The sequence below is a fragment of the Peromyscus maniculatus genome, chromosome X (genome assembly GCF_049852395.1).
Source record: "Peromyscus maniculatus bairdii isolate BWxNUB_F1_BW_parent chromosome X, HU_Pman_BW_mat_3.1, whole genome shotgun sequence".
NCBI lineage: Eukaryota > Metazoa > Chordata > Mammalia > Rodentia > Cricetidae > Peromyscus > Peromyscus maniculatus.
This window is the reverse complement of record NC_134875.1, coordinates 122,044,670-122,071,301: the sequence shown is the minus strand read 5'-3', so window position 1 is coordinate 122,071,301 and position 26,632 is coordinate 122,044,670. Positions and strand designations below refer to the sequence as shown.

Sequence of the window (26,632 nt, the reverse complement as noted above, 5' to 3'; positions counted from 1 at the left end):
CATTTGAAGGGTGTGTTTCTGAGTTCCTATGTGGATATCCACTTGAAGCCATCTCTATCTTTGCTTTGGAACCAATGATCAGGTACTGCTGTGTCTTGTTGAAGCAAGGTCTGGAGGCCCAAAGGCAGAAACTGTCCATTTTGTGGCATTTGGAAATGCCATGCCTGAGTTCTGTACTTAGAGGCACATAGACCTCTGGAATCTGTGCCTTTCTATCATTCCCACCAACATACTTTCCAGCCAGATTGCTTTACCTGCCCTGAAATTACAGGCAGCATGCCAAGGGCAATAAACACAAATTGTTTTACCTCAGTGGAATTCGTTTAGTAGAAATACTTGGTGGCATTAACAGAATCATCTATGATGATGCAATTTTCTAGATCCCTATTAAAATATTAAAGTTAATGGAGCACATGTGAGATTTAAGCACTTGACATGTAGCTACTATGAATGAGAGACTGAATTTACAACTTATAATTTAAGCTAATTCCTTTGTCAGTTGCTAGTGTTGCTGGTGGCCAGCATCCTTGGCCAGTACAATTCAGAAAAATTTATATTTCTGCTTCACAGTACTGAGACAAGGAACATTTTTTGTAGGTTAAAAAAGCTACTCCTGAGGGTTGGGGATTTAGCTCAGTGGTTGAGTGCTTGCCTAGCAAGCGCAAGGCCCTGGGTTTGGTCCTCAGCTCCGGAAAAAGAAAAAAAAAAAAGAGACTCCTGGCTTAGGAGCAGTAAAATCTTAATTCTGTCATTTAGATAAATTGACATAATGTTGAAGCACCATATATATCCTTAATCTCAGAGAAGGTTCTCTTTCCAATGAACTTTGTTGAGTGAATAGAGACTTTTGGTTGCACGAGGTACTGAGACTAAATGACAATGGGGTGCTCAGCCCTAAAGAAGACACATGTAACATTTCTTTCAAACTCAGGGAACATTGTGGAAGAAGGGAGTGAAAAGAATGTAAAATCCCGAGGATAGGAGAAGGGTTGTGAAACAGAACCTTTTGGATAATACACAGTTGTTGTAACCATGAATACTCAACAACTGCGCAGGACTGCACTGGGTCTGCACAAGAATGAGTAGCATCGCCGGGTGGTGGTGGCGGCGGCGGCGGCGGCGGCGGCGGCGGCGGCGGCGGCGGCGGCGGCGGCGGCGGCGGCGGCGCACGCCTTTAATCCCAGCACTCGGGAGGCAGAGGCAGGCGGATCTCTGTGAGTTCGAGGCCAGCCTGGGCTACCAAGTGAGTTCCAGGAAAGGCGCAAAGCTATACAGAGAAACCCTGTCTCGAAAAACCAAAAAAAAAAAAAAAAAAAAAAAGAATGAGTAGCATCAACAATAAGGCATGAAAGGAGGAAATGCTCAGAGGGCCCTGTCCCTCACTGCTGAACTACTTCCTCTGCATAGTTTCAGGGAGAGTAGAAGTCAATGCCCTTGGTAGTATGTATCCCACTGATGACCCCCAACTAGCTTCCAATGGGTAGTCCCAATCTGGTAGTCACACACATGGCCCTGGTGAAATTAAAAGGGTCACAAAACCAAACAAAAAGGCATGAATCTGGGTGAGGGACATTTGTGTTGAGGTGTGGATTGGGGAGCTTGATGAGGAAAAAACTAGAATTCATTATATACATGCATGAAATTTTCAAAGAACTAAATAAAAATCCAATTACTTCTAGGGTCCCTACACAATGGTGATGGTATGTAACAATGGCCACTGTGTATCAGTTTCCAACTCCTCATTCAGTAGTTTGAAATCAGCCTTGGTGAATCAACACAGTCTATGGGAGTCAATAAATGCTGTAGCTCAAGTCTTCTTTGCTCTAATCTTGAAGAGCTGGGTTGCTTGTCATTGACAGACATATCACAATACATGTGTCAGCTGGAGAAGATGGCCTTCTGAACCAAGCTTGGTGATGCATGCCTATTACCCCAGCTACTATGTCTGACTGAAACAAGAGTATTGGAAGTTTAATGCATGCTTGGGCTACTGAGTGGCAAGGCCAACATGAGCAACTAAGTAAGATTGTTTTAAAAAATGTCAAGAAGAGGGCTCAAATTGTAGCTCAGTGGTAAAATGTTGGTCTGGCACGTGCATACCCCTAGGTTCAAATGGAGGGGCTAGAGAGAAGGAAGGAGAAAGAGAGGGGAAGGGGAGAGATATGAGTTGCCTTAGCACAGTCTGAGTTTCCTGGCAGCCAAATAGAAAAGGGGGATACTATCACCCAAGAGTTCTAAGCGTAGAGTCACAGGGTGTGGGTGTGGGTATGGGAGGTGGAGCAACAGTTTTCTTACTCCTGTAACTTATGCACGCTCTTGCCTCAAGCAGCCTAGAATAAACAAAGACCTTGACAGCAACTTAATTGAAAAATGGGGGTTGTTTATGGCTGTCATTTATCACATCCATAAGGCCATTCCCTCTATCTAGATCAAAGTAATATAGTCCAAGTCTACAGTTTTCAGATGTCTGATAGGATCTATAAACACAGCTCAGAATCCTGGGGAAATGCTGAATTGCAGTCTTATATTTCACGCCATTTACTTATTCCTCTAAATCTTTTAAAACATTTTTCACATGTATAGCACCAAATTGGATGGGAAGGATTCATTTATTAATTCATTCAAGACAATGGACCCAGGTGTAAAAATATTCAAGATGCACCAGGTGGTGGTGGGGCACACCTTTAATCCCAGCTCTCAGGAGGAAGAGGCAGATGGATCTCTGTGAGTTCGTGGCCAGCCTGGTCTACAAAGCTAGTTCCAGGACACCCAGGACTACACAGAGAAACCCAGTCTTGAAACAACAACAAAATACTCAAGATGCAAAGTCAAGTGGAATAGGCTTTTTTAAGTCTCACCATTCACAGAATAACTTACCAGATACTCATGGCTGAAATTTGTAGGCAAGTGAGGTAATTGCCTTGTGTGCAAAGTTTAAGAGCACTACAAAAGGCATCAATAACGATTACGTTATTTGTTAATGTAAAAATTAGTACAAGGGGATAGAGAGGTGGCTCAGCAGCAGTTAAGAGCACTGACTGCTCTTCCAAAGGACCTGGGTTTGATTCCTAATACTCACATGGCCAGTTCACAACCATCTGTAGCTCCAGTTCTAGGGGGTCCAATGCTGTCTTCTGGCCTTTGGAGGCACCAGGCCTGCAAGTGGTGCTCAAACATACATGCAAGTACAACACACATATGCTTAAAATAATAATAAAAATTAATGGAAACATCTATAATGCAGAAAATACCAAGTTTTAATGCATGTAATGGAGAGAAGCTTCTATGTTTAAGCATACTTGTTTTTGCAGAGGACCTGGGTTTGATTTCTAGAACCCACATGGTAGCTCACAATTGTCTATAATTCCAGCCCCAGAGTATCCAACAGCCCCAGAGGATCCAACACCTTCTTCTGAACTCTGAGGGCAATAGATACGCATGTGGTGCTCTAACATACATGTAGGCACAACACTAAAACACATAAGGTGAAATAAAATAAATCTAAAAATTACATTGTTGTTTGAGGAGCCTAAATTATTGTGCAAGGGGAGCAGTAAGCCATGGGTTTATATGTCTCATGTGTCCTCCTAAGATAGGTTTATACAGTTTTACAATGGCATGTAAATAAATTGGGCATGGTGTGTATGTCTGTATAATCTTAAAAATTCCACTCAATTGAAAAGATTGGAGAACTATATATAGGTACATACATTTCCCCTCACGTCTCCCATGCAAAAAAAAAAAAAGGCACTACTTCCTCTATCTCAGTGGCTCACTTATGCCTCACAACAACTCCAAATGGTGGTGTCTCAGGGTTACTATTGCTGTGATGGAACACCATGACCAAAGCAACTTGGGGAGGAAAGGGTTTATTTGGCTTACATTTCCACATCACTGTTCACCATTGGAGGAAGTCAGGACAGGAATTCAAACAGGGCAGGAACCTGGAGGCAGGAGCTGATGCAGAGGCCATGGAGGGGTCCTGCTTACTGGCTTACTCAGATGGCTTGCTCAGCCTGCTTTTTTTTTTCCTTTCAGACAGGGTTTCTCTGTGTAGCTTTGGTACCTGTCCTGGAACTCACTCTGTTGACCAGGCTGGCCTTGAACTCACAGAGATTCGCCTGCCTCTGCCTCCCAAGTGCTGGGATTAAAGGTGTGCACCACCACTGCCCAGCGATCAGCCTGCTTTCTTATAGAACCCAAGGATGGCACCACTCACCATGGGCTGGATCCTCCCCCAATGATCACTACTTGCAAAAATGCCTTACACCTGGATCTTATGGAGGCATTTTTTTCCAATTGAGTTTCCTTCCTTTCAGATAACTCTAACTTGTGTCAAGTTGACATAAAACTAGCCAGCATGGGTAGATTCTATGACACTGCCCCTATTCACAGAAGAGAAAGGTAAGATTTATTTGGACTTGAAAATATAGCACAGATAGGACTGGGGCTGTAGTTCAATTGGTAGAATGCTGCTTAGCATGCACAAAACCATGGCTTTGATGCTTAGCAGATATTGGGTATGGTGATGCATGCCTGCAATCTCAGCTTTCGAGAAAGAGAGAGGAAGGAGGATCAGAAGTTCAAGGTCATTCTCAGCTACATAGCAAGTTTTAGGACTGTCTTGATACATGAGATTATCTTTTTAAAGAGCACAGAAATTAATATTGTAACATATTCAAAATATATCAAGATGGTATGTTAGATGTGTTAATTTTTGGTTGAGAATATTTTTAACATTTATTTTTGTTCTTAATTATGTATATATGTATGTGTGTGGGTATATGCACATGTGAGTGTAGGTACTTGCAGACAGAGTTCAGAAGAAGGTGTCTGATCTTCTGGAGCTAGAGTTACAGTCAGTTTGGAGCCACCAGATGTAGGTGCTGGGAACCAAACTGGGGTCCTCTGTAAGAGCAACAAGTACTCTTAACCTCTACGCCATCTCACTAGCCTCTTGGTTGAAGACATTTGTTCAGAACTTGAGTTGCTGTAACTTGGTATGGCCTAGAGATAGTGCTGAATGTTAGACTTTCTTTGGCAGGTAGATCCAGCTCTTCTTGTTTCTAAGAGTGATAGGACTGATGTGAGCAATTTACTTTGAGTCTAATGTGATGCATGCCATGCCAGGGTCTTGGAAGCTGTGGATGCACACAGGAAATAAGGGGACAATCAGGGCAGGGACATCATGCAGAGATAAGCAGGGACCATGAGTCCGTGTCTGAACACACAGTGTTCCAGGTTGAAGAGCAAGAGGCAATGTCAAGCCTATCTTCTGTCCCTTCTGCAAGACAAGGACACAGCATTTTCCCTGTGCTATTGCTGATAATACCTGACTGAAAGCATCAAAGGACACCCTAAAGAAAAATGTGCTCAATGCACTGAATATTTGACACATGCACCTAAGAGTGCTTGGGACATGTATGGTTAAAAACATATTTAAATGCATTGCAAAACTCTTAAAACTTTCCACCAGCCTCTGAGAGCCAGCCACTGGGTTCTCCTCCCCGGAGATATAACCACCTATTTCTTGTGGCTCTTTCAGAGACGGTGTATGTGCAGGCAGGCAGTTATTCTTTCCTTATGCTTTAGTGCTGACATGTAAGAGCTTCATTATATAGCAGAGCCTCTAGCACATTGAAATGCTTCAGAATGGCAGGGGCATCTAATCATACCTTATAAGTCATTCTAAGCCAGAGGCCCTCAGCCTCAGTCTTATTGATATTTGAGGCTACATCATTCACTGTCACGGGCAGCAGTTCTGCACACTGTGGCCTGTTCCCTAGCATCTCTCAACTCCACCCACTGGATGACAGGAATACACTGCCAGTCACTATAGTGCCTGGGCTGGGCAGGTGAAAATGTCCCCAGGGGAAAAGGAGAAAAGTTATTACCACTAAGAACTAGTGTTCTAGTTGTACAAGGTGGCTCACAACACTCAAGAGGCAGCCTGAGCTGCAGAGTGAGATTGTTTCAAAGCAAAACAAAGCATGCCAAACTGAATAACAATCACATTGTGTTGTAAATCTTGTGTGGCATTTCTGGAAATAGCAGATAATGAAGAGGGGGGAAGTGGAAAAGATTCTATGTTATGAAATTCCAAATATGTGAAGATAACATTGGGATCTAGAAATCAGAGCCTAATTGTGCTTCCACAGCCACCGAAGAAACTTTTTTCTTTCTTTTATTTTACATACCAAGCACAGTTTTCCCTCCCTCCTCTCCTGTTTTCCCCCACTTCCTCTCTTACCTCCCCCCATCCACTCCTCCTCCATCTCCATTCAGATGGCTCTTTGGAACCCATTCCCTATGGTGGGGTGTCTTGTTCATGCCTTGTTCAGCTTTGAAGCAGGGGGAGGAGCTCGGCCTTGCTCCAACTTTATATGCCATGCTTTATGGATTCCCAAGGGAGACCTTATCCCATCCATCTGAAGAAACTTTTTGAGACAACCAACTCTCTCTCTCTCTTTCTCTGTCTCTCCCTCCTTCTCTCTCCAAAAATGAGAAGCATGGTTACAAGAAAGAGAAAATGCCATGATTGACCCTCAATTCCAGTGCCTGACAGGTAGAACTCCAGAGTAGGGCTGGGATTGTTTCTTTCAAGCTTTGTGCTTAGGACTGGAGATTCTTCAAATAAGAACTGTGCATCAAAAATTAGCTACAAGTGTGTATTCTGCATACTTCTTTTGTGTCACTGTGGAGAAATGAGATTGCATAGCAAAGAAGAGGAAGGATAGGAAGAAGGAGGAGGAGGAGGAGGAGGAGGAGGAGGAGGAGGAGGAGGGAACTAAAACACTCTTAATCTTATTTGCCGGTGAGTTGCCACATTTTGATAATTTGGTGAATTATTCTTTATTATTTTCCATGTTCATATATAAAAGTTTGTGTGTAACTAACTGCAACTATATTATACCCACAAACAACAGATAAATCACTTGGTACATAATGTTTTGGAGCCTAATTGTGTTCCATTTAACCTGGTACAAATGTCTTTTTCTTCTTAAGCATCTACCATCATAGTAACTTTTATTCTCTTTTGGTATTTGAGGGTAAAAGATATTACAAGAATAATTTCATTCTGTTGGAATTTCATGGCCCCATTTTAGGTCTGGTGTGTGTGTGTGTGTGTGTGTGTGTGTGTGTGTGTGTGTGTGTGTATAAGAGAGAGACAAACAGAAAGTGTGTGTGTATGTGTGTTTAAGAGAGAGAGACAGAGAAAGTGTGTATGTGTGTGTAAGAGAGAGACAGACAGAAAGGGTGTGTGTATGTACAGTGTGTGTGTGTGTGTGTGTGTGTGTGTGTGTGTGTGTGTGTGTGTTTGGTGGGGGGGTGTTTGCTTTCAATTGAGCAATCACCTGGGTAAAGAGAAGATGAAACTAACCTGTTTTTTTTGTTTTGTTTTGTTTTGTTTTGTTGTTTAAATGTCCCCAGATGAGGAAGGTGTAGGCATTCAGTCATTTAAGCCAAGCTGAACACAAAGGAAAGCTGTGGGCAGCAGGGTGAGTTATATGCGCTGCAGTCCTCCACCCCCCGCCCCCACCCCGGGAAACTACGACCAGGGAGCACCAGCCACTGGAGCTGGGGCGTCCTGTATTGCAGAAACACGGTTCTCTCCAGACACTTTTTCACCAAGGTTGGAAGGCCGGACCACATTACAAAGTATCTTTCAGAGCCAAGAGGTGGCCAGGAGGGCAGGGCTGGGCTGAGTGGCTGAGCTGAACACGTGATACTGCCAGACTGCCTCCTGGGCCCTCTGTGAGCCTGAGGCTGAAATCAACATTTGCCTCTGGCAGGGAAATGAACTTTTTAGTTTCCGTGTGCTTCAGACCCTCAGCCCAAAGGAGCCAGGAGTTGCAGTAGCAATTTGGCTTTGTGCATCGAGAACCTCACGGCTATAAAGGTAAGTTGTTTGTCACTCTGGGAAACAAACCTGAGAGCAGTGACCTAGAAATCCACACCACCACTGTCAATTTACAAAAATATGCTCTTGAAAAGAATAGATTGCTGACAGAGGCAAGGGCTGTATTTAATCTAAGTTAGAGTTTGACTTTGTGAGCAGAAATGTGGTTAATCTGGAGGCAATGTTGGTAAAGGGGACAGGTTTAAATATAGAAGGAAATAAAAGCTGTTGGAATAAGTGGCCAGCCAACTTACCTCAAGCCTGCTTGTAAAACAATCTATTTAACGTGTCTTTCAGAGAGTGAGCAAAAGGCAAGTTATAATTGTGATTTAAACTTAAAACAATCCCTGTGAAATTGGGGTACAAATGAAAAGAGCTTCCACCATTGCCCTTTTACATCCCCACAACATTTATGTGGTTTGGCAAACAACAAAGATTTTATACATGAACTGCTTTAAGTTCTAAATGTGCTAGTTTCAATTTATGAACTGATCACAGAATATTCTAAAAGCCTTTAAAGTAAGGCTGTTTTACCGTGAATGAAAACGACAATGTACATTATAATAGTAAAGTGACTCACTTCTTCAGAATGTCAGAAAAATTAGACAAACCGAAATAATGAGTTGTTTTCACCAAATTCGTGCTTGAGAGATGAAATGGCTTATCCAGGAGTTAAGAAAAATAAACACAGACACATACAGTTGTGTTCTCAGTGTTTTATTTTAAATAATCAAATATTGCAGTGAGTAGTATTAATGTGTAGTGCCACTGTTTTTGTTTCCCTTAGCAAATAAAACTAATGTAATGCAGCTACTGAGAGTAATTAAAAGTATTAGTTATCGGTACACTTAGCAGAATATTTCAGCAAGAATTGCTGGAGTGTAATATTTGGCATATAGTTTGGAACACCAAACCTCAAATGCAGTGTGTTCATGCATATTCAGGTGTCATTTTTGATTTTCATAAAATATATTTCTTTACTGCATCTGATAAAGTAGAACACCAGATTGTGTTCCATTCCACAATAATCTCCTTATTGTTACCTTTTTTTTTTTTTTTGAAATCCTATTATATGCTTGGAACCTGTAATAATGTCGATTGCTCCTGTGTACTGTTTCCCCTAACTTTCCAAACAAGGCCAAGCAATAGGCAAGCATCAAGACAAACACTCTGAATGGAGGTCAGTTTGACTGTTACCTGCCTTCTTTGGAACATCCAGGGTCTTCCCACCCCACCCTAGGACCTCCGGTCTTGCTCCCAGCCCAAGGACTCCAAAGCCATCACGTGGCAGCGTGGAGTCCGCCTCCTGATGACGTCATAGCACTCGCAGCAGACGTGCTGAAGAAAGGATGCTCTAGGATGCTGTCCAGGTGGACCGCCAGGCTGCAAGATGCGGCATTGCAGGTAAGGGGTGCGTGGTGCCTGAATGCCCTTCATGGAGCTCCCAACAGTGGAGACGCTCCAGGTGGAGCCCGGGTCGGTGGTCTGCTGCCCTGGCAGCGCCCCCAAAACCGAAAGTGGGGCCTTTGGCTGCTGCAGAGCGTGCTGCCCACAGCTGCTTCCTCCTGCTCCTTTTGCTGTTGCAAGCATCAGATGGGGAGTGGCCTGATGCAGGTCCATGCGTGAGTTGGGTCTTGGTGTGTTCACCTGCAGAAAGTGGGCAGGGGCCAGACAGAAAGATAAGAGCCTCTTGCAAGGAGGGGGTAGAAAAATATGTACTGACTACAACACATGCATTCTAAGGACAGAGAACAAGAGCACAAGCCGCTTTGAAAAGATAACCATAAACCATTTTCCTTCTGCCATCGTGCTGGCTCAATAAAAAATATCTTTATTAATTCTTCTCACAGAGGTTGCTTCTCAGCAGTGATCCTAATTTCATTCAAAGCAAAAACTTGCTGGGGAATGGCAACTTCTTAGCTGGAATATCCAGGCCAGGTGTGCATTATTTTGCAAGGTACCAGCGTTTAAACGTATTGTTTTTTTCAGGCAGGTGTTTTCAGTAAATTTAAAAATAACAGCATTCAATTAAATACAACAAAATATAGTTTGCAAAGATAATGGGCCACTGTAAAACATGGCTATATCTCTAAGAACAAAATGCTACTTAGCAAGAGCTGGGGGTTGGAGATAACCCAGACCTTCAGAATTTCCGGCACTCTTCTTAATTGTTTTGCTGCATAATTAGCTCACTGAAGGAAGGGGCTTGATGACTCAGCGGGAGATGGAGGGGTCAGGTGACTTCAGTCCCAGCATGACAGCTTGTGTGTGCACGTGGTGGGGGGTTTAATGCCCTCTTTCCCACCAACCCTGTTTACATTCCTTTTCTTTTGGTCTGTGGCCAGGAAATGTGTGGGCACCCTAGGGAGGAGAATTAACATTCTTTTCTGAAAACCTGATGTCTCTAGAAGCTGAGGCATCAGTCAACTGCACTGAAACTTACCCTCTGAAGAAATCCATCCACCAGCAACTTTGGTGAAACAATGCTATTCAAACTGATAATTAAAGATGGCATTTTATTTAGACTTTGGGCTATCCTGATGGGTTGTTGTATCGTTCATTCAGTGATTTATTTATTGTGATTTTCTTCCTTTGGTTTAGGTTGGCTGCAAGCATTAAGATTAGTCAGTATTGTAGCTCAGTGTTAGGTCATGTGCTTTATATTTGAGAGACCCTGGATTCCAATTTTAACAGCAAAAAACGAAGCACCCTTAGGTCCCCATCCTTTCTTCTCCCGAACCAACTCTTGACAGAGCAAAGCAGTGATGGAAGCAGGTGAAATAGATACTTGGATCTACTTCTGATTTTGCAGCTATATAACCTGGGAATAGTCACTGTGATCTTTACAGACTTCAGCTTTCTCGTTCTGAAAGTAACAAAGTCATTTGATTTACAGTTTCTTAACTTTAGGGTGGCCATGAGGGGCATCCGATTCACTGTAGGATGTTTAGCCTAGTCTGTGGTCTCCACCTACTGATGCCAGTATGAAGCTCTTCCTTCTGTTGTGACAACCCAAAATGTCACCAGACATTGCCACCTGCTTAAGGATTACATTGGCCCTGGTTAAGAGTTACTGATTTAGATGATACCTTTATTCTTTTTGCCACCCTGGTATTGGGGGTGGAATCTAGGGTTGTGTATTGTCTGTTAGGTAAGCACTGTACCACTGAGCCATAGTCCCAGCCCATAGATGTACTTTAAATGTTTTTCCAGCTCTTACATTCCAGAATTTTTTTTTATGATTTGTTTGATGTGGAGCCCTTGTTCTGAAATCGTCATATTGGGTATACGTGAATTATAAATGTGAAGGCTTTCTTTATTGAAGATTATCATTTGCAGTTTCTGAGGGAAGAGGAGAGGGATGCTTGCATGGCATTTGTAGTTGGGGGCTGGACTGACTCAAAAGTGAGTGTTGGGGACAAAGAAACAGGCATTAGCCCATCATATGCTGACATCTTCCCAGCAAACCTGTATACATAATAAGTCTCAATCTGGGTGAAAAGTGTCCAGTGAAGATGCCATTTTTCTCTTCTGCAAGGGTGAGAATGACAAGCTGCACTGGAGGTATCTGAAGGATGGAGTGAGATGCTTTGTTCTGGGGCCAGGTATGGTGAAGTAAGGATGGCAGTAGGGTCCCCACAGCTATGAGGAGGCCAACATGACTACCTGCTGAACCAGCAATCTGGCAGGTATCTCAAGGAAGCCATGCATGCAGGCCTCAAGATTTAGGATAGGACTATGTGTCTTCACACTTATGAGGGTAGACATTTGGCTACATTACTTCTCATCTTAGCGTAGATGCAAGATATGTAAGATGGGGCCAACTAGTACTTTCTATTCCTCCTTCTTCATGTTTAGAAATGATCAGACTAATGGAAGATAGAAACATTCCAAGAGACATGAAACTGTGGTCCTGGTGCTGTTGCAAGGTGGGAAACATGTTTACTAAGGGTTTGAAGAATCTGAAAATATTTCCTTGTCTCCTGTGCCTGAGGATTTGGGATGTACCCATTCCAATTCTTTTGTCATCAGCTCATGTCTGTCTGCCCCTCCTCTCTTGGCCTCATCCTTAGGAAATGGTTTGCTTTTAGTGAAACAGGCTGCTGCTGAATTCTAGGACGATAGCAGCTGGCCATATCTACTCCTCAGGTGGCTTTCTGCTTGGGCTTCTTTCCCCTGAGTCCGGGTAGCTCTTCTTGCAGCCAGAGAGGTAACAACTCTTGTTACCTCAGAAGGCTTGGCCTTCACTCTCAGCTATCTGGCCTTGCTTCTTCATAATTCAGTATCATAAAAGCAAATTAGAATGAGGACATGAGGGTATTCTTCATCAAATGATACCTCAGAGATCAAAGAACCTAATAAAATTTGTGGCCCTTGATTGGATCCCAGACTGAACAAACATGCAGTAGACACCTGGGGGGACACTTGAAGGGTTATGTGTCTGGCTATCACATGATCCAAGGAGACTAGTGCCAATTTGGTAAAATGAATCTGAGACTTATCCTCTTACTGGGTACAATCTTGCATAATCCTCTCCCTTGGCAGTTGGGCCACACCTAGTGACTCACATGGATATAAAATGGCTGGGACAAAGATGTGGCACTTCTAAAACTAGGGTATAAAGAACCAAGACTTCAGTCTTGGTTATGTGTTCTCTCTCTTGAGTCACTCCAGCACAGGGGCGAGATGCTGAGCATTCCTGCCTTGTGTTGGAAGCCAAAACCAGTTGTGGCATGGGTGCACTTGGCAACAGATCTCTTGGCCCCAGCTGAGGCTTGAGGTTGTGGCAGTCTTCTGAGAGGCCTGGGACCTAGGGACTTAGCTTAGGTACACTCAGATTTGTGTCCCAAACACCGTGATCATTAGTTTTAATTGTTAATGTGACACAATATCACCTGGAAAGAGTCTCAGTGATGAATTGTCTAGATTGGGTTGACCAGTAGGCATGTGGGGGAGATTTTTTTTTTAATTTTTAAAAAATATTTATTTATTTATTATGTATACAGCATGTATGACTGCAGGCCAGAAGAGGGTACCAGACCTCATTACAGATGGTTGTGAGCCACCATGTGGTTGCTGGGAATTGAACTCAGAACCTCTGGAAGAACAGCAGTCAGTGCTCTTAACCTCTGAGCCATCTCTCTAGCCCAGGAGATTTGTTTTGATTGCATTAATTGGTGTGGGAAGACATAGCCCATTGTGGGCACCACCATTCCCAGAGTTTGGCTCCTAAACTGTATAATGGTATAGAAAGTTAGCTGAGCAATAAATATTCATGCATTTATTCTCTCCCTGCCCTTGACTGTTAATGTAATTAGCTGCTTTAAGTTCTCACTGCTTTAACTTATCTGCAATGATGGACTGTCATGTGGAATTGTATACCAGATAAACCCCTTCTCCCTTGAAATTGCTTTTTTAGGGTATTGTGTCACAGCAACAGGAAAGGAAACTAGGACACTCAGTGAGATAAGACATGCTTATTTCCTATGACTGTGTTTTGGGTAATTTGTTACACAGCAATGGATAACTCATGCATATGTTTTGGAGATTCTTGTTGAAGTACTCCGGTTGAAGAGGTAAAACGCCATGATAAAAGCAATTTACTTTTTTTTTTATTTTTGGTACTTTTTTTTTTTTTTTTTTTTTGGTTTTTCGAGACAGGGTTTCTCTGCGAAGCTTTGCGCCTTTTCCTGGAACTCACTTGGTAGCCCAGGCTGGCCTCGAACTCACAGAGATCCGCCTGGCTCTGCCTCCCGAGTGCTGGGATTAAAGGCGTGCGCCACCACCGCCCGGCTATTTTTGGTACTCTTTTGAGATCTCTTTAATATATGTTTAAGTAGAAGACAGAGAATTATTCTCCTAACTATTATTTTCAGTGCCTTGTAGCATGGCCCCTCCCTGCTCATCCAGTGGGTGTGCTGGATGTGGGAAAGTCTTACTATCAGTCTTTTGCTTAACTATGTTTTCAGAAGCAACCCAACAGACATTTTCTTTCTCATATGCAGGGGTGAGCTTCTTTTATAGATCATGATGTTAATTATATATTAATGAAAAATAATACCTTATTTTTGATGAAATAGGCATTTATGGACATGATGACAATTTCAAGGTTACATAAAGACCATTTTATTCCCTTACATTCTAGTACTCCCTACTCCCTAACCTATAGATAATCTGGTTATATACTATTTCAGAAAATGCTTGTGCAGACACACCCATCTATATAGTATGTCATCACTTGCCTCTTTTCTCCCCTGTCTTGACATACAGTATGTACAAAATTGGGGCTGGAGATATGGCTCAGTAGTTAAGAGTACTTGTTCTTGCATGGGACCTGGGTTTGCTTCCCAGTACCCATATGCCAGTTTGAACTGCCTGTAACTCCAGTTCCAGCAGATTTCACACTCTTTTGACCTTTATAAGCAGCAGGATGGATCACATGTAGTATACATACGTACATATCACATGTAGTATAGCACATGTAGTATACATACGTACATATCACATGTAGTATAGCACATGCAGTATACATACGTACATATCACATGTAGTATACATACGTGCATACACACACATACATATATATGCAAGCAAAACCACGTACACATAAAATAAGTAAATCCAAAAAAAATTAAAAAATGAATATACACAAAGTCAGATTCAGGAAGATTGCTTCCATTAATTTTGGTATATCTGTACATTGAACATTGCTAGACCTTCCAAGGAGGTCACTACCATTTTGGTTCCTATTAGCACAGGTTTGCCTATTCTTGAATTTCACATAAATGGAATCATAAAATACACTTTCACATCTAGCTCCTTTGCTCTGAATGCCTTAGAAATTCATCCCTGTTATAGCAGTGACTCAATCTGTGTTCTTGTAAATAGCACCATAAGAAATAAAATTGGGGAAGCCAGGTATGGTGCCTCATGTACTAAGGAGGCTGATGCAGAGGATTGTGAAGAGTTTGAGGCCAACATGAAGTGAATTCCAGAGTAGCCCGGGCTACAGAGTGAGACTTTGTCTCAAAAAAAAAAAAAAAAAAAAAAGATAAAATTAGAGCACCTGAGTACCTGACAACTCTGTTTCTCCAGCTATTGTTAGAGGATTAATTTATATGCGCGCCGGGCGTTGGTGGCGCACGCCTTTAATCCCAGCACTCGGGAGGCAGAGCCAGGCGGATCTCTGTGAGTTCGAGGCCAGCCTGGGCTACCAAGTGAGCTCCAGGAAAGGCGCAAAGCTACACAGAGAAACCCTGTCTCGAAAAACCAAAAAAAAAAAAAAAAAAAAAAAAAAAAAAAAAAAAAAAAAATTTATATGCGCACATTCATAGTACATTCCTATCTCAAGGTCAGTACAGGAATTTACCACACCAATGATGATTGATAGACATGTGGATTAGGCACTCTTTTTTAATCAATGATAATGGTTTTATATAACTAGAAAATCTCTAAAGAGGAAGCAATCCCCTGAGATGAAACTACAGTGTTTAGATGTTGAGTAAACTTCAAAATCAAAACAATTTTTGTAATTTACTTCTGAGGAGTAGATGTCCAGAGAAGCTGAATGACTGGTCTAAGATCAAGCAGCCAGTTTTGATAGAGCTAAGTATGAACAATTGAGATATCTTTATTTTTTTCCAGTCTGTCTTCTTCAGTGCTGTGAGCTTGAAGAAGGTGCTTCTTAAACAGTGGTTCAGTGCAAGCCAAAGTTATGTGCGAAGTGTGGTGGTGCATTTTGGAGGCTGTGGCAAGAGTATTGACAGTTTGAGGCTACCTTGGGCTACATAATGAGTTCCAGGCCAGCTTAATCTGTATAGTTTGACATTGCCTCAAAACAACAAAAAAGTGTGGCAGTTGGCTACAGAGATGGCTTAATGATTAAGAACTAGCAATGCTCTTTCAGAGGACCCAAGGTCAGCTTCCTCCACCCACACCAGGCAACTCACAACGACCTGTAACTCCATTTCTAAGAGAGCCAATGCCCACTTCTGGCCTTGGTGAGCACCTTCACTCAAGTGCACATGCCACCATATGGACACATACCCATACATATAATTTAAAAAAATAAAACAAATCCTTAAAAGACCCAAAGGCATTAATGCCCTTAGAAAAGACCAGTAACATTAATATGGCAAAAGCATTTCCATAAGACATGAACCTCATTATCCATTCACTCCTCTGCTCAACACCTTAACAACACTAGTTTATTTTTGAGTGTGTATGCATGCACACCTACATGTGTAGGTGTGCGTGCACACACAAAAGTATATTCATATGTGTGAATGTGGGTATATGCATAGAGGTCAGAGGACAACCTTTGATGTGGGGCCTCATCTTCCACCCTGTTTGAGACAGGGTCTTTGTTCTTTTTCTACTGCATATACAAGGCTAGCTGGTCTACAGGCTTCTAGGGATTCTCCTGTCTCCATCTCCAGGAGTGCTGGGATTATAGATGCGTGCATCACAGATGTTCATGCTGTGTATCTGGCTTTTTTTTTTTAGTTTTTCAAAACAGGGTTTCTCCGTGTAGCCCTGGCTGTCCTGGAACTTACTCGGTAGACCAAGCTGACCTCAAGCTCACATAGACCTGCCTATCTCTGCCTCCCAAGTGCTGAAATTAAAGGCATACACCACCACTACCCGGCTTTTGTATCTGGCTTGTATGTGTGTTTGGCAATTCCAACTCAGGTCCTCACATATACGTGGCCTATGCTTTTACTCACCAAGCCGTTCCTCCAATCTCTTTAATAACATTTTAATCCATCAACTATTCCTTGCATCTCTGTTGTGTGTCTAGGCTAGTTTCTCAACTTGATACTATGTATATTTGAGGCTGTGTGATTGTTTTGTTTCTGTTGTTTTAGAGACAGGCTCTCAGACTTGTAGCCCAGGCTGGCTTCAAATTTACAGTGTTCCTGCCTCAATCTTCCAAATGCTGGTATTACAGTCATATACCATCACACCCTGTTGGGGCTGCAAGGTTCTTTATGGTGGTGGTAGTGTAGGATGTTTAACAGTTCCCCTCACCTGCATCTACATAGCAACCCCTCTAGTTGGGACACTCTAAAATATTTCCAGGGGTTGGGGATTTAGCTCAGTGGTAGAGCGCTTGCCTGGCAAGCGCAAGGCCCTGGGTTCGGTCCTCAGCTCTAAAAAAAAAAAAAGACAAAAAATAAAAAAAAATAAAACATTTCCAGTCATTACCAGGTGTCTGCTGGATGTAAAAATTGTAGACGACTTTGGGATGGTGAGGGGGCAGTGATGCAATCATCTCTGCTGCTGGCCCTCTAAACACCAGGCTGGTGACAGTGACAAGAGCTCCCCATTAGCCATTTAGTGCCTGAGAGCCACAGGACCAAAGAGGAGACAGTCTCAAACAGAGGGAGGCTGGGAACAAAGGAATGCATAGAGACGTAGGAGAACTAAAGGGGCCCTGTGTCAAAGTGTTAACAAATTACAAACCTGTAGCACACAGAGCTCAGGGAAGATCACTTCCTATTGCCTCCTCTGACTTCTTCCCTGCCCACCAGTGCTCTCTGTACCCTGCTATCCCAGGCTGCCTTACAGGACTGAGCAGGCTGCTGTGTGGCATGGCAGGCTTCCTACAGCCCCAGGCCCACACAGCTATTTGTCCCATTTTGAAACCTAGCCTGTGTGTTGGAAAGGAGACCAGGCCAACCTCATATGGCCTCTAGTGACACAATCAACCCAGTGTTCTCCACCCTCACCCAAGAGGGGGATGGGGCTGTGAGATCTCTGTGTTGCTATTGCCAAGAACCAGCTACTTAGAATTTCCCCACAGACACTTCCCAATAACAACAAAAAGAAAAGGCTCAAAATAATAATAATAACAGCAACAATAATGAGTATATGGCTCCTAGTGCATCTTCAAGCACTTTATATGCATTAAACTCATAGGGCTCCTGGCACTCTATGAATCAAGAACTGTTACCATGGGCCCTTGTTCAGATAAATAAACTGAGGCAGGAAAGAACATAATTCTCACACACCACGAGAAGCAGGTTGCATAGAGCCCAGGCCCCAAGGCCTTTTGCCATGCCCAACAGGCAATGATCATTTTTGGACCCTGATGCTCCCTGGTTACACTGAGTGGTTTGTTGGAAGCCATGTTTCTCCATGTGGAAGTATTTTACTAAAGACACTTGGGTTATTCTCTCATTTCTCAGGTGGGCAAAGGCAGACACATCCACACAAAAACCTGGTTATTACTATATTCATTGTTTGGGCTGCTGTGACAAAGGATCATATACCAGGTTGTTCAGTAACAGCAAATTGCTCATAGTCTGAGATTAAGTTGTGGGTGGGGTTGTTTCCTTCTGAGGGCTGTGAGGAAAAAGACTCTTGTAGGTCTCTCTCCCTGGCTTGTCTTCTTATGGTTGTGTTTCTGTGCCCAAATTATGTCTTATAACGACACTGATCTTGTTGGATTAGGGGTTCCATCCTAATGACTTTATTTCAACTTAATTACTTCTTTAAAGACTTTGTCTCCAAATATGGTCACTCTCTGAAATACTGATGGCTGGGACTTCGACACAGGAATTTGGAGGTGGATACAATTCAACCATAACAGTGCCAAACAGTGCTTGAGGGAAGTTGTGCCCTGTGTCTCTCCCTGTCCTGGCATTCCTCACATTAGCCTTCTGCTGACCATTTTTTTTTCTGGCAAGTTTTTCTCTACAATCTGTTTTCTGCCTCCCTGTGATAGTCCCACTCATAGATTAATAAAAGTGAAATGCCACCAATGACTAGTGACTTTGTCAAGCTTACATGCAGGGGGGCATCAAACACAGCTTTGATGTGTCCCTCCTGTGTCCTCATACTGGCCACAGCAAAGAGAACAAGGCTGATGTGGCTGGGGTGGTGGGGGAAGTTTTAGTCCTTTCACATGTTTCGGGGGAAACAGGGTTGGTGAAAGGTCTGACTAAGCTGTGTGGAAAAATAGCTCACTGTGGTGGCTCCTCCTATATACTGACCACAAAGTTTTTTTTTTTAAGCCAACAAGCACCTCGCAGGCTTCCTCTGGAGGAAAAATAGTAAGTATCACATTTAGCCAAATCAACCCAGACCAGGAACTAAGACCTGAGAAGTAAGCAAACACAACCAGGCCACAGAGCCCTGGAAGAACTGCTAAGTCAGCGTAAGTATAGACCTTAGTGGCCACCCTGAGATGTATGTGCAGGTTCCCTAGCGAAAGCCAGAGCAGGTCCCAGGGGATCTGCAAAGCAGGCCACTGGATGGCCTTATTTCAGCCAAATTCCAACTCAACCCCAGGAGAGGTGCGCCTACACGACAGCATTCTCTCTGCCATCCTTCTTGTTGTTGTTGGGTGATCATTAGACCCAAGCCTCCCTTACACCCATCTTTTGTAGCTTCAAGTCTGGTTAAACTTTCCTTCCTGTAAGGAAAGCTCTGGTCTCAAATTTATACGAACTCCAGCCAATAGCTGGATACTGTGCTTTCAAGAATTGCTGGTCATCTTTTGCCTCTGACTATTGAACTCCAGAGACCTCCACAACTCCAATGACCTTGTCTTCAGTTCCATCAAATGTCCCATCATCTATTAACTGACACAATTTTGTCCCTAGGGTTCATTTGACAGTATATTTTTTTAAAGCTAATTTTAAAAGATTTTCAGACAGGGTCTCATGTATCCCAGGCCGGCCTCAAACTCATTTTGCTGAGGATGACCTTGAATTTCTGATCTTCCTGCCTCTACCCTCCCACATAGGGGATTAACAGTATAGGCTACTACTCCTGGTGGGATTCAAACCCAGGGCCTCTTGCATACTAGGCAAACACTCTGTGAACTGAGCTACATCCTCAGGCACTGACCAACACTTTCGAAAAATTTATTTATTTACATGTGTATGTGTGTATTTGGGTATGTATCTATGCTCATGCATGCATGATGCTTTATCGGAGGTCAGTCAATTGAGAGTTGGTTCTTTCCATTTACCACGTGGCTACTGGGGATCAAAATCAAGTTATTGGTGGTAAATGTTTTACCTATTGAGCTGTCTCACTATCCCAACAGTAACTTTTAAAGAAAAATTTATCCTTGGGTAAGTTTTTTTTTAAGATTTATTATTTTTTTTGCATGTTTGCCTGCATGCCAGGAGAGGGCGCCAGATCTCATTACAGATGGTTGCGAGTAACCATGTGGTTGTTGGGAATTGAACTCAGGACCTCTGGAAGAGCAGTCAATGCTCTTAACCTCTGAGCCATCTCTCCAACCTCCACCCCAACAGTAACTTTTAAAAGTAAGATGGCATTAACTCAAATGAATTTGAAATGGCTGGGGATTCCCACAGGCAGCAAGATGAAGGGATGAGCTTCCATTGCTGAGGAACCCACCTTCTAAGATGGATCTTCCCTTATGTCTGATATATAGGCCCCTCTGTTGATTAACTATAAAGGCTTTTGTGTATGTACTTTATCTGCCCTCATGGCAGTTTATTGTCTGTGTATCTTTTCTCTCTCATTGCTTTTAAGAGACCTTGGTTTGGGGTTATAGAGATGGCTCATTGGTTAAGAGCACTGGCTGTTCTTCTAGAGGACCCAGGTTCAACTCCCAGCACTGATATGGCAACTCATAATTTCCTGTAACTACAGTCTCAAAGATTGAGCACCTTCTTCTGGACTCTGAGAGAACTGCACATATGTGGTACACAGACATACATTCAGGTTGGATACTCATTCATACACATAAAATAAAAATAAATATGTAAAACATATAGAGAGAAAGATCCTGGTTTTCACTAGTTTTGGCAATTTGATTGTGATGTGCCTGGGTGGTTCTTTTTATTTTGAGATGCATTGAGCTTCTTGTTTCATTTAGAATAAGATTTTCTACAATTAATGTTCTAGTTATGATATTAAAAGTGATTTCAGATAAAGTTCCTGAGATACTTTATATAATAATTGTACAGTGCTGTAGATGGAACCTAGGGTCTCAAACATGCTGATCCACTCTCTAGCCCCTTGAATGGGTTTAAAAACCAGTTTCCCTGTTGAATTCTCACACTCCTCCACCATTTGCCTGAAAACATTAGGGGTTGGTCTCATGGTTGGTTTAAGGAGCTGCCAGATTGTGGTTAGTGCTTAAATTATCTGGAGGGGCAAGGGAGTAGGGGTATTTGTACACCAGTTCTGAGAGTCATTGCTAACATTGGCTCCCAACCATACATTTCAAATATGTCACATGAACAGAACCACCATCCCTGGCTTCCACAGCAAAGTTAGAGTTAGAGATGCTACTAGAAATCAGTTGGAGCTTACTACAAAGTTTTGAGTGATGTGGGCAGGGTACATCAGATATAGTTGTTATTCTAGAAATTGGATAAGAACAACAGAGACACATGTACAAGGCAGTTCACATGTATGTGGTCACATAGCAGTGTTGCAACCATTGGCGAAACTGGTCAAGGTCCAGACTTGGCTATAAGTTCTTTGGAATGTGGCAATAATGCCTGGTAAAAGTTAAGGACAGAGGTATGGGGAGAGCCTCATGTACCTAGCTCTGCATCTTGTGTGTGTGTGTGTGTGTGTGAGAGAGAGAGAGAGAGAGAGAGAGAGAGAGAGAGAGAGAGAGAGAGAGAGAGAGGAGAGAGAGGCAGAGAGAGAGAGAGAGATGGGGGAGAGAGAGGCAGAGACAGAGACACAGAAACAGAGAGACAGACATACAGAGATAGAGAGACAGAAATGTAGGTGGAAAATAAAATCCTGGTTGCTCTGTTATGTTTTTTTTCTTTTGTTCATTTTTTTTTCCTTGAGACTGAGTCTCATATATCCTAGTTAAAGCTAAAACCTGCTATATAGTATGGGAGGACACTGAAATCCTGACTCTCCTCTCTCTCCCTGTTCTGGTTAGTTTCTTTTGTCAACTTGACATAGGCCAGGGTCATATGGGAAGACGAAATTTCATCCATCTAATTGGCCTGTAGGCAAGTCTATGGGGGCATTTTCTTGATTAGTGATTGATGTGGGAGAGCCCAGCCCATTCTGGGCAGTACCATCCTGGGCAACTTTATCACAGCGAAAGAAAGCAAACTGGGGCCCTCTCCTGGGTCCTAGTATCATAGACTGCTAGAATTACATACATTCATGACCATAGCTGGCTCTTCACTGTTTTTAAACTTCCATTTTTAATCTTTCAGTTCTAAGCAGTATGAGTAGATCGCTAGAGCAATATTTTCTACTGCCTTAAAATATTTGTGGCAAATTTATTTTTGCCTCTATCCACTCAGGCAGGTTAGGAACATTAAGTGCTTAATGGTGGTGAATGTCTGTAATATCTACATTCAAGATACTGAAACAGTAGGACTGTTTTAAGTTTTAGGCAGTCTAAGGTATAGAACAACAGAAAACAGACGAAGTAAACAAAAAAAGGAGCACGGTTCTCTCTTGGGCAATGTGATGCTAGAGGTTACTTTGTACTGGATGGCAGTGTTTGAACATTTTGTGAGGAAAGGCAACCTGGGGCATCATTATTCAGTGCGAGCTCCCAATACTCCTTTCACCAGAGAACCAAGTGGAGAATGAGAAAGTGGCCTGGCTATCCAAAGCCAGTGGGCTGATGATGCCCCTCTATCTGACTGCCATGTCTAAGAGCAATTCCCTGAAACCCCCAGCCACCCTGGTCAGGACACAACATATTGCCCTCATCCATCACTAAACCAGTCTTGTGACTTTTGTTGTTTGTGTCTTTGCTTTTCTCTGTAGAATTACCGTTGAATTGTTCATTCTTGTGAATTATAGCCTATTTCTGCCTGTTTTTGAATATTCCATATATAGAATCACATCATGTGTATTCTGATGTGTCTGAATTGTTTGGCTCACCCTTTTGTGTTTAAAAGTCATCTACTGCAAGCATGTTTAGGGATGTGCGTGAGTCGGAGCAGATTAGAAGAGAAGCTACTGAAGGGAACAGAGAAACTGTCATAAGTTTTAGAGCAGTGCCTGTTCCTCAGTGCTCGGTTGGTATCATGGGTTCTTCAGTTTGGGACTTCTGGCAACCTACAGGCCCAGCAGAGAAGCTCCAATGAGGCTGGGTTGAGTTGGTTGCTGGAGCAATTGCTGGCTTAACCAGGAGATCCTGAGAGGCTCCCTCTGGTGGTCATATGTGATGACACTGTGTGTGAGCCTGTACCAATTCCTGAGTTGAGCACTTTATGTAACCCATGTAGATTACAAGGAAAAGACCTTTAAAAGGCTGTTTGTGGATTAGTCATTTGGAATTGGCTAGAAAATCTGTAAGAAATGAAGGTTTTTTTCCCTGTAGGGGAATGATGCTTATTTTTAGATGCCACCTGACCTAGGCCTGTCTCTGAGCATGCTATTCTCAGGTCCTCTCCTCCAGCTGTACACTTCTAGAATTCCTATTGAGTCTTATGTTATTCACTAGAGGTGACCTCTAATACTGTCCTTGAATACTTTATTAGAGAAATGCAGCCATTATATTTTATTCATGAACCAAAGCAACAAGAAACTGGAAGAATTAATTAGTTGGGGGAAATCCTTCTGGTTGGAGAATCTCATAGAAACCTTAGAGTGTGTGTGGGGGTAGGGTGTGTGTGTGAATATGTGTGTATTAGGAACTGCCTTTTATCATCTCAAAATGTCAAGGTCAAAATGTTAGTAATGTTCTTTTTTTTTTTTTTTTGGTTTTTCAAGACAGGGTTTCTCTGTGTAGCTTTGCGCCTTTCCTGGATCTCGCTCTGTAGACCAGGCTGGCCTCAAACTCACAAAGATCCGCCTGCCTCTGCCTCCTGAGTGCTGGGATTAAAAGCGTGCGCCACCACTGCCCGGCAGTAATGTTCTTTATTGGTATTTCTGAACCTCCTTTTGTCCTTTAAATAACTCTATGAGGCACAACTGGCTGCTTAACTTTGAACTAGCCCCAGTGGATCACAACAAAAACCTGTCCCTAGTGGAATGGAGCAATACATTGGAACTTAGTTCTACAGTCAAATAACAGAGTAGGAACTGGAAAAATACATTGTTTCATGGGCCAAACCCAGCTTGCTACCTGCTTTTGTGCGACTTCCTCTGAGCTGAGACAGTTATATTGTTGAAGTCAAATGGTTTTTTTGTTTTTATATTGTTGACAGCCCCAAGTATTTTGTAACACATGAAGATTATGTGAAATTTGAATTTTGGTGTTCATAAACAGTTTTATTGAACCAGAGCCACAGCTGTGAATGCATGTCTGGTCTTTTGCTGCTTTTGAATGACAACATAGAGACATAAAAACCTAACATCAACCACATGGCTCACAAAGTTTTAAACATTTATACTCTGACCCTAGAAAGAAAGCGTTGCCTCCCACCTCCCCAGTTACAAGGCAGAGAGGTTGAACACACAGTAATTATGTTCAACAATGTAGATAGACCTTATAGCATGATTTAGAATGCAAGAAACTGGAAACAAAAGATTAATAAAAAGTTCGAAGTAGTGGTAGCATATGGTGTAGGCTTATCATAGCAGTGCTTAAGGACTAGGGGTGAAATGAGAAGCTTCTAGAGCCTAGGTATATCCAAATTAGTTTTTGAGACATGGTCTCTCACTGAACCTTGAGCTCACAAATTCAGCTAGACTGTCTGGACAGTGATTCCCAGGGATCCTCCTGTGTTTGCCTCCTCAGTGCTGGGATTACAAGTATATTGCTGCATTCTGCTTTTTTCTTTCTTAACATGGGTGCTGGGGGTTGAATTCAAGACCTCATTTGTGCACAGCAAGCGCTTTACTGACTAAGCTGTCTTCACAGCTCTGATTTTTGTAGATAGATATTAACTTCAAAAGGAAGTGATTTCAAGTGACTTGTGGTGTAGGTTAGTGGTAAAGCACTTGCTTAGTATGCATGAGACCCCGGATCTATCTACCAAAACTGAAAAGAAAGAAAAGAAAAAGGTGGAACGAGTGAAGAAAGGATTTCAAAAGATTAAATACAGAGTTCCGTAGTGGTATTTGCTCCGCCCAGCGCTATAGGCCTAAAAAGAGGAGAGAGGGGCCGGCTAATGGCAGTGAACTGATAGGTGCTATCATACAGGCTCGAGTCTCGAACCCGGGGGGTTGGGAAGTTCAGCCACTACCTTTAACCGCTGGGCCAACTCTCTCCTGTAGTTTCCAGAGCTCACTTACGAAGCTAAGAAGACTCACTCCTTCAGGCCGATGGCCGGAGGTCATGGGCGGAGCAAATACCATTGCCGAGTTTCCCTTTGTCCGAACAGCTTCACGCTGAAGCATATATGCAAGAGACATGAAAACTTGAATACGAACACTTTACACCATGTTTAAAATAGCATTATTCATAGCATCCCAAAAGTAGAAACCACCCAAATATTTTTTCAGGAGAATATAGAGCAACCAAATGTGATATTGTGCCACAATGGAGTATCATTCAGCAATACAAAGGAATGAAGTGCTAATATATGGCTCTTAAAGATATTGTGCTAAGTGAAAGGGGATAGCCACAAAAGGCCACATAGCAGATGATTCCATTTAGGTGAAATATTATAGAATAGGCAAATTCATAAATAGAAAAATAGATCGGGGTTGCTGGAGGACTAAAGAGGGAATGATTGCTAATGGTTATGAAGTTACATCTAAGGGAGACTGGATGGTATTGGTGATTGCACAAGTCTAGGAATGTACCCAAGTATAAGTTGCAATTTTATAATAGATGAATTATGTATAAACTATGCTTAAAACAGTTTACTGCTCCATGGCCCCTTCCGCAATGTGGGTCAGAATGCAGAATTCTTTTATTATTATTATTATTATTATTATTATTTTATTTTATTTTACAATACTATACAGTTCTACATAACAACCTCAGATTCCCTTGTTCTCCCCCTTCCTGCCCCCCTCCCCTTCCCTCCAGCCCACCCCCCCATTCCCACCACCTCCAGATCAAGGCCACCCCCGAGAACTGAGATCGACCTGATAGACTCAGTCCAGGCAGGTCCAGTCCCCTCCTCCAGACTGAGCCAAGCGTCCCTGCATAAGCTCCAGGTTTCAAACAGCTATCTCATGCAGCGAGCCCAGGACCTGGTACCACTGCCTAGATGCCTCCCAAACAGATCAAGCCAATCAACTGTCTCACCTATTCAGAGGGCCTGATCCAGTTGGGGGCCCCTCAGCCTTTGGTTCATAGTTCATGTGTTTCCATTCGTTTGGCTATTTGTCCCTGTGCTTTATCCAACCTTGGTTTCAACAATTCTCACTCATATAAACCCTCCTCTTTCTCGTTAAATAGACTCCCAGCACTCCACCCGGGGGCCTAGCCGTGGATCTCTACATCCAGATTCCACAGTCCTTGGATGGGGTTTCTGGCCCAACTATTAGGGTGTTTGGCCATCCCATCACCAGAGTAGGTCAGTCCTGGCTGTCTCTCGGCCATTGCCAGCAATCTTTTGTGGGGGTATCTTTGTGGATTTCTGTGGGCCTCTTTAGCACTTTGTTTCTTCCTTTTCTCATGTGGTCTTCATTTACCATGGTCTCCTATTCCTTGTTCTCCCTCTCTGTTCTTGATCCAGGTGGGATCTCCCGCTCTCTTTCCCTCGACCCTCGCCGTTCATTGCTCCCACTCATGTTCAGGCTGTTCATGTAGATCTCATCCATTTCTCTGTCATTGGGTGGTCCCCGTGTCTTTCTTGGGGTCCTGTTTTACAGGTAGCCTCACTGGTGATGTGAGTAGCAGTCCAGTCA

General features: G+C 42.8%; 1 protein-coding gene across 4 annotated transcripts in view; it reads left to right on the top strand.

Annotated features, from left to right (window-relative positions):
* The first annotated feature begins 7,701 nt into the window (after positions 1–7,701).
* Positions 7,702–26,632, top strand: part of Clcn4 (chloride voltage-gated channel 4) — a 72,117-nt gene continuing 53,186 nt past the window's right edge. The window contains exons 1-2 of one of the 4 annotated variants that reach the window (XM_042269689.2): positions 7,702–7,900; positions 9,120–9,304. Coding sequence is in view for 2 of the 4 variants with exons in the window: in XM_006994314.4 (XP_006994376.2) it covers positions 9,291–9,304 (14 nt within the window). In the remaining 2 variants the exon portion in view is untranslated. The remainder of the gene's footprint in view (positions 7,901–9,119; positions 9,305–26,632) is intronic. The other 3 variants (XM_006994314.4, XM_076562285.1, XM_006994313.4) reach the window with 3 other exon arrangements.